The sequence below is a fragment of the Manis javanica genome, chromosome 4 (assembly GCF_040802235.1).
Source record: "Manis javanica isolate MJ-LG chromosome 4, MJ_LKY, whole genome shotgun sequence".
NCBI lineage: Eukaryota > Metazoa > Chordata > Mammalia > Pholidota > Manidae > Manis > Manis javanica.
This window is the reverse complement of record NC_133159.1, coordinates 117,548,216-117,562,302: the sequence shown is the minus strand read 5'-3', so window position 1 is coordinate 117,562,302 and position 14,087 is coordinate 117,548,216. Positions and strand designations below refer to the sequence as shown.

Sequence of the window (14,087 nt, the reverse complement as noted above, 5' to 3'; positions counted from 1 at the left end):
GCATTCACTTGTACAGATAGAAGCTGAGTTGAGAGGGAAGAATACTCATAAGATATGTGGTGTAGTCTTTTAAAAACATATATACAATTTAAAAAGCAATATAGACTTCCTAAAAAGAAAATCAAACTGCATAGAATTCTGTGGAATTAAAAAGTGAAAAGTATCCCTCTTCTCTGCTCCAATTAAGTAGCACCTACTATTAAGGAGGCTGATATATATCCTTTCAGAAATTATGTATGCATACAGAAATATGTGTGTGTGTTTTGTTTTGTTTTGAAATATAAATGAAATAATTCTAGGGACTATCTTTGTTGTTTCAAGAAGCACAAAAGCAACCAATGAATACTGAATCTGTAGGCTGCATTTTCCAATGACATTCAATTTCCAAGCATGTGGAGAGGGCCTCTAATCTCCCTCCCAGGCCTGAATTTTCACAGATGCAGTGAAACAGCAACAGCTTTCCACAAATGCAACCGCGATGATTGGCATGCCAACACCTACTATCCAGTCCCTATACCTTGACCTGTCTCTTTCTTCAACATATAGCATAGAGTCTTGCCCATTCCAGGCATTTAATATGTATCTGTTAACAATATGCATTTTAATATCATATGACTCATTCAATTAGCAGAGCCCATAGATAGACATTAAGGAACTGGGTATAGGTATCAAAAATATCCTCTAGTTGTCTAATGACTGAGATTATGCCTTCCTTTATTGAGAACTGAATTTTTCCCCCTTTTTAAGGGACTAGATAACAGTGTTTACTTAGGTGAGCTGCTCTGCCTAAATGTTTCCCTGAAATTGAGCAATGAAATTAAGAACAATGGAAGAAAGAACTGACCACACAGTGTCAACTAAATGTACTCTTTAAGTACACACTGGCCCTTCAAATACAGTAAAAAAGTGGTCACCTACTTCCCACAGAAAGTCAGGCATCAATTCCTTCTTCCTTTCTGTTTTTGAATCCTAGCACTGCCACTTAGTACATGTGTGACCTCAGAGGAGTCACTTAGTCTCTCTGAGCTTGTTTCTTTGTGTAAAACAAGAAAAGGATAATAAAATCTATCTTGTTAGTTGAAGAATTAAATGAGATGACCTTTGTGAAAGTATGTGTTAGGCATGGAGTAGGTATAAAATACAGTGGTTGAAGCACAGGCTCTGGGGTCAGACCGCCTCAGCTCAAATGCCAGCTCTACCACCTAAAAGCTGGTTGTCCTTGGACAAACTACTCAACCTTTCATTATGCCTAGTTTTCTTACCTACAACATGGGAAAAGTAACTGGATTAATTTGAGGATTAAGTAAGATGCATTTAGTAGGGTTTTTGGCACTGATAATAGTGGTTTAATACATATTTACCATTATTGTTATGAGTGTAGGTCCTCCGTAAGACTTTCCTTTCTCTTCCTCCTCCTTATTCTTCTCTTTGACCCATCTAAATAACCTAAAGTAAGATTCCAAAGTTCTGCTTTTTGTGGGTTATGAAATGAGAGGCTGAAAGACTACAGGCTGCATTTTATTAAGGCCTGAACTGTGTCCTCCCAAAATTCATGCATTGAAGCCTTAACCCTCAACGTAACTGTATTTGCAAACAGGGTCTTTAGGAAGTAATTAAGGCTAAGTGAGCTCATAAATGCAATGGTGGGCCCCAATCATACAGGGCTGGTGCCCTTACAAGAAGAGGAAGAGAAAGAGAAAGAAATCTCTCTCCCTCCGCTCTATGTGAGAAGATGACTGTCTGCACGCCGAGAAGCAAACCCTCTCCAGAAACTGACCCTGCTGGACCTTGACCTGCACCTTCCAGCCTCCATAACTATGAGAAAACAAATGCCTGTTGTTTAAGTCCCCCAGTCTATGGAATTTTGCTATGGCAGCCTGAGCAGACTAAGACATGTGGTTTCCTTGAATCTTCAAAGCGGCTTCTTGAAGTATTTATTGTTAACAAGTTTACTACTCCACTACTGTAGCATTTCACAAGCAGGGGCTACTGCTGAAGCTGAGTGACCTTCAGGATATACTAAAAAGGTACTAAGTTAAAACAGATGATGGGAGTAAAGATTTTGATAACCAAGTAGAGCTTTTTGGTTTGACTAGTTTTCACAATTCAAATCTGGCCCTGAAAAAAAATTCTTGCGTTGTTGGGCCAAAGCAGACACTGTGAAGGCAATAGGCTGTGTGTACAAATAGGGTGCCTGAGCAGAACACTAATATTATTATTAATATTAATAGAAAACAAATCACAACATACACCCACAGAGTAAAAGGGAAGTATGTCATCTTTTAAACCAAATGATTTCTTTCACAAATAGACTTAAAATCATGTATTTCCAAGGTTTACAAAAGAGGAAGTTTTGAAACAGAGATTAAGTAACTCTGTCGCCCAGGCGACACAGTTTATAACCTGGGGTTAGAGCGAGGGTTTCAGTCTGGGCAGTCTGGCTCTAGATTTGTGCTCTTTACAGGATTGCAAAACCCACTGGCATAGATTCCCCCCATGATGATCTCAACAGTTTTCCCTGAGCCAAGTAAAACTGAGAATTTAAACTTTTTCCTTATTTCTTTGTTAGGGTACTGAAATGAACAGAAGCTCTCAAGCCTGGTACACTGATTGCCAATTTCCAACAGCAATCCCTAAAATGATAAAGGATATCTTTCATGAGCAGTGGCCCACACAGTTAATGGTAAAACACTAGATATTTTCTCAATTAAATCATTAATACAGACAAAGTTACCTGCTCTTACCACAATTATTTAACATAGTTAAGGAATTCCACTCAAGGCAACAAAAAGTGGGGCACAAATAGAGGCATACTTTGAAAAATGGAAGACGGTATTATTTGTAAACCTTATAAAACTAAGAGAATCAAGTGAAATAATGTTAGGCTTTTTAAAGAAGTTTCATATGTGGCTGAATATAATACACATAAAAATAAATAGATCTTCTACCCATCAGCAGGGAAGTCTTAGAAAATATATCAGAAAAAAAATCTTATTCATAACAATAACAAAAAGATGAACCAAGATAACCTGAACAAGAAATTCAGTACCCAGATGGAGAAAACTGCAAGAAGTCCCACCCTTTGTCTCAGTAATTCATCATCTAGGAACTGACCTAAGAAGAGTCAGAACTCAAAGATTTATTAACAGATTTTTAAAAACTTAAATACTGGAAAATTTAAATACTCAATAGTAGGAGAATGTTAAATAAGTTAGGGCACATCCTTATGATCCAATTTTTATAAACCTTAAAGACTTTTAAGGACTATTTAGTGACACAGGGAAATGTTAAAAATACTCTAGTGAAAAAAATACTCCAGGGATATAAAAATTCTTACACCATTTAATGCTAATCTTGTTTAATATTGGTGTTTTTCTCTGGGAGGCAATTTGCATTTTCTTCACAATTTTTTGAAGTATCCTCACTCTCATTCCTCAGGTTATATGACACCAAACTTCTAATTCTTTTCTTCATTGACGTTTGGGATTTTTTTCTTCCCTCCATTCATGATCCACCCCTCCCCCGTCTTCTATTATTACTCCAGCTGATTTGTGGCCAATTCCATCCACTCCAATGGCTGTCTAACTGGTTATCTCCCCAAACCCAATTCTCCTTCTTTGCAAACTATGCTAGCTAAAGTTATCCACTTAGGTAACTAAGCCTGTAATTTCCATTATCCCAATTTCCTCTGTTCCTTGAATTCCTGCCATTTCAACCTCTTAAGACTCAAATTTGTTCCCTCATCTCCATCTTAGACACCACACTCTAAACAGAGACATTCTCCTTTCACCAGGACAAGTGCAGTAGACTCACTGCTCTGTAGTCTTAATCTTTTCAGTCCATTATCAGTCATGCTAAAGCACAAAACTGACCATCTCCCTCCACTATTCATTGTTTGTTTCGATGTCATGAAGGTTCCAACAGTTAAGAGATCCACGTTCTTTCAAGGCTCCCTTATTCACTGCTCACCTAAATTTCCCCACCTTCCCTTTCCCGTGGGGGTGGAAAAAGCAGCTAAGTAGAAGAGCTGTTGAAATAAAAAAGGAAATTCAGGCAGTGACTCAGCTCATGGACAATGCATGGAGACAATTGAAGCCTAACAATCGATTGGATTTTTCTCACCAAAGTGATCTTAATACAGTTTAGTGCCAATAAAAACTTCTCCTATTACTAGGCTCTGCTGTGGACCCCTAGAGGGGCTAGGTCATTTTCCAGGTGCTACCCACAGAATGGATTCTGTCTTTCTGGCCTGTTTTCCTTTGTTTACATTTGTTTAACCTCCTATCTTTTGTTCTTTGCTATGGATTTGACACTTGAAATACATCTCCTGCTCTGCATCCTAAGGAGTCCTCTATCTAGGCCCCAGCCTAGGCCAATCCCCTAGGTCTTTACTAACCTAACTGAACAAAAACACCAGGCTATGAGGGGTATAAAGCATATAGCTTTGCAAGTCAGTAAGACAAAATTAGCATTTTTTCCTGCCTATAGCCATTCTCAGCATGCTTATGTTGAAAAAAAGCACCTACACTGGGGAAGCCAGTGTCTAGTAGCTGCTACAGTGGTTGGGAAGGTGGTAGAGCAGCAGACCTGAGAGACAGTGTGTTGGGGAGAAGTGCAGAAGGAAAATGCCCCCACCCCTTCTTGGCAGTACAGTTGTGTCTGTGTGATACCTGGAAGTGCTGCTGTGATCACTGTGTGACTGTAAGGAGACACCTGTCAGCATAATGAAAACAGTGGCATAGAAAGATGAGGAGGACTAAGAGGAACCATTGCTGATTCCAGGACCAGGGCAGGAAGGCATACAAGACCACACCGGAAAATCTCGTCCTTGACAGCAAGGATATCCGGAGACTAAAGAGTTTCTATCAGAAGAACACATGAGCCATTGTGAAGAGACTCAATGGCCAAAGATGGGACAACTGGAGCATCAAAGAACATAATGACTGAAACTGAAGCACCAGATACATAAAACACGTAAATTCCTAATGAAATTTCAAAGCGCCCTCCTTCATTCAAAATCAAACATGAATTACCACTGGAGGTATGCAGGCCATCAACTTCTTATCCTGAAAATAGTTGTTAAAGGGAAAGAAGCATTTATCCTGTCTTTTCAGATCAAATCACGTAGCAGGGTAACTAAGTAGCCCTGGTTGATAATGTTCTGCTTTACGGGAGAATGATAAGTAATATATTTAGAGTGCAGGAGACATTTAGAAATTCACCATTTTGCAGCTTCCAGTTAATTAATGATTCTGGCAATCATGGAAACATTACATGAAATGTTGATGTGGGTCTTTAAAATGAAAGGGGCGGTTACTGCCATGTGTACTCACTGACCACAGAATCACCACAAGCTAGACAATCAGATAGTATGTGTCCCCTGAAACTATGTAATATGAAGGACATAGTACAGCTTATGCACTGTTCTTGCCCCTGGAAGTGATAGTTAATTTCCAGTTTGCAAGAAATATGGAGGATAGAACAACACCTTAGACAATACCATGAGAAAGCAGACAAAAAACCCCCAGAATGTGTGACATTTTGACAATTAACCCAGTTTTTTCAGCAATCAATGACATAGTAGGGGTGGAAGGGACAATTAAATGCAGAATGGCAACCAACTTTAATGTGTAGCCCTTGTTTAGATCCTGACTTGAACAAACCAAGTGTAAAAACACATTTTGGGCTACTTGGAGAAATTTCAATATGGACTGGATCTTAGAGGACACCAGGGAATTGCTGTTAGTATTAATTTTGTTTGCTGTGATGATAATGGCAGGTGGCTATGGTGAAAAAAATGTCTATCTTCTTGAGATGTGTACCCAAGAACGGAGGGGTGAAAACATTAGACGGTTGGGTTTTCTTTAAAATACTTCACATATACAAAAGATGTTAACTGGGATAGGTGAAAGAGGTATAGCAGAGGCTTGATGAATAATAGGCATGTGGGGGTTCAGGACACTGTTCTTTATTCCTTTGTGTACTTTTCAAATCTTTCATAATAAAGTTTTTTTAAAGATTAAAGAGAAGTAGCTATCTTGACACAAAATCTGAACAGAAGTTGAAAAAGTTTATTAGCATTACACTGTCATTTAAAAACAAATGTGAAATATTTTAAGTACACTTCTCAAATAAGATGTTCTTATCCACCCACATTAGTTTTTTGTGTCTTGAGTGTGTACCACTGCATATTTATTGCCAATGAATTTCAACATTGTTAACAGAGAAATTACCTGTTGTCAATAATCATTACACTGGAAGGTGGAATCCCTAGAACGTCACAGCTCTGCACAAGTTCTTTCTTACGAATCTCCCCTTGATTGTAGTAATTTCCTGGGGATAACAAACATAAGGTGGTCGATTTCTGTACACAGTGGGATCTATTGGCTCACTCATTTTTATCTTGTTCCCTTAGGGATTTAAACTACTCGAAAAATTTGTGGTTATGACAAACAAACTGAAGACAATACATCAAGGTTATTATCAGATACTCCTGTGAGAGGACTACCAGCAGCACCACTTAATTCTTCCCCACCTCTGTATCTATCTGTGGGTCTGTCTGCCTGTATTTTAGTGGCATGCTAATGCAGGACTGTACTTCACCAGGATCGCTGGCTTTGGCAGTAAGCAGATTTAGGATCAACCCTTCTATAACCACTTAGAACAAGTAGGATGCGTGGGCACACTGTAAGTTTGGGTCTCTGTAAATTGACAGTCCTCAAATATCTGTTTAACATTTAAAGAAGAGGCTGCTCTTCCTGAGTATTGTGCAGGAATATGTGCAGGTATCACTCAGTAATATATCCTCCTTTCCAGGGTTTAGCAACCAGCTACCCTGGCATACCTCTGGAGGACTTGACCACATCAGCACCCTAAGTAGCTTGTGCATTCTTTTTCCCAACATGCATACTACATGTCTTAGGAATAGTTTTGGTAGGTACAACTCCCCTGTATCCTTACAGATAGTATGCAATGAAGTTAAATTGCACTTATGAGCAATTATTTACCCCTTAGTTCAACTCTCCAGCAGGTAATTCCTTGTGCGGTTTGTCCCACTTAACTTTCCTGAGCCACAGTCACTCTCCCTATGAAGCAGGGATAATGGCCATCTCACCATCTCATAAGGCTTTCCTGAGGATTACATGAGATAACACATATCTTGCCAGCTCTGTACTCAGTGTTGTTTTCTCTTTCCTTGTCTTCTTTACCTTTCCCCTCTTCTTTCCTTTCTTCCTGAATTACAATCCATCTTCATTGCGCCCATCACATGGCATTCCCTCTGGGAAGACTTCTATTTTTCCTGGCAAGTAATCATTTCCAGTATTCTGCTCTTAAGTATGAACTTTTCTCCATGATCTGATTTTTAATTCCTAAATGTTATTGACCTTAAAAGTTGTGGTCTAATTCAACTTTGTGTCATCCTGGTGTCCAGCACACTGGAGGCACTCATAAAGTAGTGACAAAAGAGAGGCTTGGCTTTCTGTTCCAGGTAACACAGAAAAACTCCCCTGGGAAACCTCTCCATTTGGCAGGGGTTGTTACTCTAGTGCTAGTTTTTGACTGTTTGAACCCAGAGTGGAGACATGAGTCATTACATTGTATCCAACAAAGAAACTACCTCTAAAAAGACTCCAGATAGCTTAATTTTGTATTGTCCTTATCACAATTTTTTGTGAACTTAAAAAAAAAAGTCAGATAGAAATTATAGTCAATTTTGTGACTGTCGTTATGTTTTGGGTTGTTTTAGGTTCCTCCCAAATCCATACACATACCCTCTCCCATACTGTCTTAAGGTTACTTGATCTTTAGCAACAGCCTAATGCACACTGGTAATGGGACTCAAGTTCAGAGGCTGTGCACGTCAGACTCTGATTCTGGTTGTGAGAAACTGTAGAAGCACCGAATGTGTTTATGAAGCTGGTTTTATTTTGTGTTGGAATTAAGGAACTTGAAACAAGTTAGTAAGTCAGAGATCATTTAAATATTTTCACTAAGTTTGGTGAACCTGTAGGCACTTCAACAGAGTGTCTGAGATCTTTCCACAGCTCTAACTGACATGTCCTAGAACAGCCTCCACCTGGGGTGGGTGCATGCTGGGATGGGCCAAGATAAACTGTGGGAGGTGGGGTGGGAGGAAAAGCCTTAGAAATTCTCCTCTTAACTTGTTTACCTTGTCCTTTACAAATGTCAACTTCTGTTAATATTTTATAATGTACACATTAGTTCAGTGGTCCATGTACTTAATATAATTATAAATAAATATACATATAATGAGAGTATATGCTCAAAAAAGTTTTTACAAGTAGGAAAATGTAACCAAAAAAGAAAAACCTACTTGGAGATCATTACTCTAGAAAATAAAAAATATGTGGGATTAATGTAGATTTATTTATATAGAACTATATTGTATATGTGTGTATATGTGTATATAGCTTATAGATAATTGTATGCTCAGTGAAGTCTTCTGCCTTGGGATAACTAATACTTCTCAGTAATAGCTAGCAACCATAATGACATTAAACAGAAATTAAAGTCACTTTGTAAAGATGCACACTTATACACCACAATATTTTATAAAGTCTCACAATTATATACCACAATATATAAAAATTTTATTTTACTTTACAAATTTAAATTAATTTATTCTAAGTAGGTAACAAATTTATATAGCTAAAATTAAAAGGAAAAAAACCCCCCTCTCCTGTTCCTTTAGTTACCTAGTTTCCTACCATGGAAGTCTTAATTTCTTAGGATGAGAAGTGGATTGAGCATCAAGGCATGGTCCCAATACCTGGCCTACTAACTTTACGGATCTGGAGAAATTTCTTAAGTTCCTGGGTTTCAGGAATGCCAGCAAAGTTTATCCTTGAGCATAAACAAGCAAATTCCAAAATGTATTTGGAAAAAAATAAGGTCAACATTTTTTCAACTACAAAATGAGGGGACCTAGGTTCTGTACCAGTTAGTTCTGTGCAGGACACAGAAACTGCATCAAATATTTACATCAGTAAGAATCTAATGAAGAGAATGTGACACGTAACTGATAATGGATTTGAGGGCCAAACAGGGAACAGTGAAGTGGCCATAGATTAGAGTCAGCAAGAAGTAACTACCAATCCTACATTGGAGGGATAAGAGAAAGGGGCAGTATTACTGGAGTTCAAAGGCCTGGGTTCTCCAAAGGAAATTTAAACCAAAAGAGCTGGCTTTTCTTCCATTAGAATGTGTCCACAGAACCCAGTTGGAGAAATCACAATTTAAAAATGAAACTAGAATAAAAAAATGGGCAAAGAACTTGAATAGACATTTCTCCAAATATAGACAGATGGCCAATAAGCACATGAAAAGATTGTCAATAGTGTTATTCATTAGGGAGCTGCGAAGCAAAACGACAGGGAGATATCGTTTCACACCCACTTGGATGGCTATAGTAAAAAAAAAAAAAAACAACAACAACAACCAACTAAACAAACCTTAAACTGCAAGTGTAGTTGATGATGTGGAGAAATTAGAACATTTGTGCATTGCTGGTGGGAACATAAAACAGTGCAGCTACTGTGGAAAACAGTTTTGATTCCTCAAAAATTTAAACACAGAATTACCATGTAACTCCGAAATTCTACTCTCAGGTATATACTCAAAAGATTTGAAAACAGGAATTCATACTTACAGACCTTTGTCCAAAGCAGCATTATACACAACAGCCAAAAAACAGAACAACCCCAGTGCCAAAAATAAATGAATGGATAAGCTAAATGTGGTATGTACTTACCATGGGGTATTATTCAGCCTTAAAAAGGAATGAAGTTGTGATATATGCTACAACATGGGTGAAACTTTGAAAACATGCTAAATAAACCAGACCTAAGTGGACAAAAACTGTATGATTTTTACTTACATGAAGTTCCTAGAATGGGTGGGTAGAATGATGGGATGTGTGGGATGATAAAAGAATCCTGGAAGTAGATGGTGGTTACGGCACAATATTGTGAATGTACTTAATGCCACTGACTGAATTAATACTTAAAAATGACTAAAATGGTAAATTTTATATTCTGTAGATTTAACCACAATAAAAAATAGTAAATTAGATTTGCATTGAATAAAGATCTTTCAGTTATGAGTTATCACTGTAAAACAGAAATTATGTGTTTAAAATTGGTGAAACAAGTTTTTAAAAGATCATTAAAAAGAAGACACTGATCATGCATCTATGAGGCCAAGATCAAGAAACACTGCCAGATACTATTATCAACCAATATAACCATACTTGTAAGTACTGTGTTTTTTTGCTATTCTCAAATGGAGTTCATTAATATTGACTTTTACTAATGGCAATATTACTTTTTGCCAGTTTCTCTGATCTGTAACTTATAGACAGTCATTAACAAGTCCAAACATACTGGAAACCACCTTTTCCTGAATGTGACAGGCATGTTTGTATCAGATGGGATGAGCAGTATGCACTGCATGAGAATAGTATCTAACTCATTGCAATAAGTGGTTATAAAAAATATTTCCAATATTAAGCTCTTTAAAATGCATTCATTTTGTTGATAATTTCCATTCTACACTTCTCTCAAGATTAGTTCTATTGCATTTTCTGTTTCATGCTTGTATCTTTCCTTTTCACTGTTCACAGGCAATCTTTATCATTGTGGAATTTCTCTTTGGTCTTGGACACGAACTCTTTAGCTTTTCTTTTATGGTTTCTCACAGTTTAAGCAAGTCCTTTATATTAACACTTAAAACTTTAACTCATTAATAAAAACTCTGAAAAGCATGTAATGTTTTTTAATTAAGTCAATTAAATAAAGTTATATCATCAAGACAAACATTTTTATCAACAATTATATACTATGTTAGGTTCAAAATAGGGGATGTGTATTAAGCTCCTGGCATATGAATTCTAAGGCTGAATATTAAAAAAGGGTAAGTAAATGTATACTCAGAAATAGATAAAATTCTCATAAACATTTAACCTTTCATTTAACCCACCAGCATCAACATTTATGAATAGGCATTGCTTTCAGTTAGTCACTGGATGCCTATGTATTCTCTGGTTGATATGATCATATGGAAATCTCATCAGTCTAAACCTTAGAGAAAAGTACCCAAGTATTTATATACATTTACAAATAGAACCTGAGATATATAAACTTTGAGACATGTTCTCAAGTTTCTATGAACTCCCTTAAAGAAACAATTCATATTTTAAAGTATTAGTAATTTATTCCATTCTCAATAGGATGCAGTCAATACTTACAACCATAGTTTTTTAGAATTCCCAAATATATTGGGTGATTAAAAAAAGACACATGAGACTAACACTTCTGAGACTGGATCTAAATGTATCTCAATAAGGAAAACTTTGAAGAGTCATTCATGATTAAATAGCATTGTTAGAAATAAATTGGTAAGTTCTGTTTTAGGAAATACAGTGAACCAGATGTCTGGAGATACCCTCTTAGCATAGAATGCTGGAGCATGTGAAATAAGGAAAATGTTAGAACATACAGCTGAATTAACAGGAAAGTAAGGGCTATCTCTGGCGGTCTTAAATAATAGGCAAGCACAAATTCAGACAGGTAGGGTGGAGCTGAAGCCTGGGCACCTTGAGTATAGCTGGCGGCCTACAAGTCAGGGCAAGAGGAGATAAAGTTTGGGCACAAATAAGGACACCTACACCCAGAGACAGACCTTCAAAAAGCAATCTCTACAGTGGGTGAACTAGAAAAAAACCCCACCCTGATGATAGGGCTACATCTTTTTCAGGCTTGGTTCTTGTGGAAGGGAAAACAAGAAATATGTCACCCCTTAAAGAATTCTTAACTACACACTTGCCTTTACTTGGTGTGGTACATTGTATTTTCCAAAAAATACCTACAGCAGTTATTTCTAGTTCCACATGCACTTACAGAACCTGCTGTTCCCTATCAGATAGAATCTATTTCTCTCCTTGAACCTGGGTGTGACTTGTGGTGCCTTGACAAACAGAATGCAGGGAAAGTGGTCCTGCATGGTTTCCAAGACTAGGCCACAGAAGGCAGTGTGGCTACACCGAGGGCAGCCTCTCTCTCAGGAGACCTGCCCAGAAGTCGGGCCACTGGGCTGTGAAGAAACTCAAGCTACTTGGAATGACCGTGTGTGGATGTTCTGGCTGACATCTATTGCTAACTGAGGTGATTCTCATCCAGCTGAGGTACTCAATATTGCAGGACAGAGATAACTGCTTTGACACCATGAGAGAGAAAATACTACTCTTGTTTTAAGCCACCAAGTTTTGAGATAATATGTTACACAGCATTAGACAACTAATGTACTTGGGTTTGGACTCTGAATTTATATTACCTCTGTGGCCTGAAAAATCTGAATCTATAATTTTGGTTTTGAGTGATCTAGATGAGTAGTGCCCTTTGCTGCCTAGCTTCAAAATACATAAGTCTTCAAAATATTATCATAAATACGGTTTCAAGAAACACAAATGTGCTTATGATTAAAAAAACCACAATACGTAAGAAACAAGTTACTGAGTTACTCAAAGAGCAGAATCAGACACACAGACTACAGAATTGGAATTATTAGAAGCCGATATAAGTATTTAATGTAAAGAAATAAAAGAGAATATCAAAGTATGAGAAAGTAACAGGAGACTACTGTATTTTCAAAAAGAATCTCTCATTATGAGAAACATTAAAGGACAAAATTACTAATCACCTCAATACCTAAGACTGTTACTATAAAACTACCAACCCACATTAAAGACCAGTACAAATGAGGAGATATGTGATAAAATCATATAAAGAGTTTATATTATATGTCAATTTTCCCTATATTTATTAATAAAGTAATTAAAAAAAACATGCCGGCAAGGTATTTCCTTTAACATGATCAAACTAATTGTAAAATGTATTTGGAAGAAGAAAGGTCAAAAACAGCAAATGCTCTGAAGAACAATAAATCAGAGGGCAGGGCATGTTTTATATTTTTTATTTGAAAAAAATTTTGATTTCTAATCCCAACCTATTGAAAAATAAGAAGAAATTTATTAAAGAATCCACTGCACCTATATATGTTGTAAATAAAATCCAGGCTTCTCTTTTAAGTCTTGAAACAAATTTGCTTATAATTTGACTCTCATAGTTTTAGTATAAAACATAAATTAAAACAGGAAAAAAATGAGGCTATTACCCATGTCTATTTGCAACTGATATCCTTAATAGCATGAACTGAGAAGAAAAGTGCTTAGACTCAGATTCTCAATAAATATGAGAAATGGCTTAATGTTAATGTTATGATTTTGAAGGAAAAAAGGGTTTATCAAATCAAGAAATATTAAAAAAATACGAGTTAGTGCTAGAGAGGGTACTATATTAAGACAGATAGTCTCATTACTTGTCAGAATGTAAACTGGTGTGTTTTGGGGAATGCAATTTGCACGCAAAGCCTTAAAACAGCCAAATTTAGATATCAATTCTAATGAAATAATATAAAATGCCTAAAGATGTTCACTGCTACTTGTGATAAACTGGAAAAAAACCTCTAAATATATATACAATAAGGGATGACGAAATAAAATTTTATCTCTGAGACCACTTAAAAGGTTGTATATCAAGTTCTTATTAACATGGGCAAATGTTTAAATTATCTCACAAGGACACATTCTTTATATAGTTTGTTTTCACTGTTTTATTCCTAGGGCATAGAATCAGGTCTAGAATATACCTTTTTGTAAACTAAAATTTTATTATAACTTTTTTAAACAGCAGTTTTAGATTCACAATAAAATTGAAAGGAAGAGATTTCCCATGTCCTCCCTGCCCACTACATGCACTGCCTCCCTCATTACCAACATTCTTCAAGAGGGTGGTACATGTTACAACTGATGATCCTACACTGACACATTATAATAACCCAGAGTCCACAGTTTATAGTAGGGGTTCACTCATGTGAACATGGGTTTGTTCAAAAGTATAATGATAGATATCCATCATTATAATATCATAAAATATTTCCACTGCCTAAAAAAATCCTCTGTGCCCCTCCTATTCATCCTTCTTCCCATCCCAATCCCAGGCAATCACTTA

At 36.7% G+C, this 14,087-nt stretch overlaps 1 protein-coding gene across 3 annotated transcripts in view; it reads right to left on the bottom strand.

Annotated features, from left to right (window-relative positions):
- PIGL (phosphatidylinositol glycan anchor biosynthesis class L) overlaps positions 1-14,087 on the bottom strand; it is a 103,229-nt gene that overhangs the window by 85,849 nt on the left and 3,293 nt on the right. For all 3 annotated transcript variants that reach the window (XM_017671387.3, XM_037013201.2, XM_037013196.2), the window contains one exon: positions 6,234-6,333. In XM_017671387.3, the coding sequence (XP_017526876.1) occupies positions 6,234-6,333 (100 nt within the window). The remainder of the gene's footprint in view (positions 1-6,233; positions 6,334-14,087) is intronic.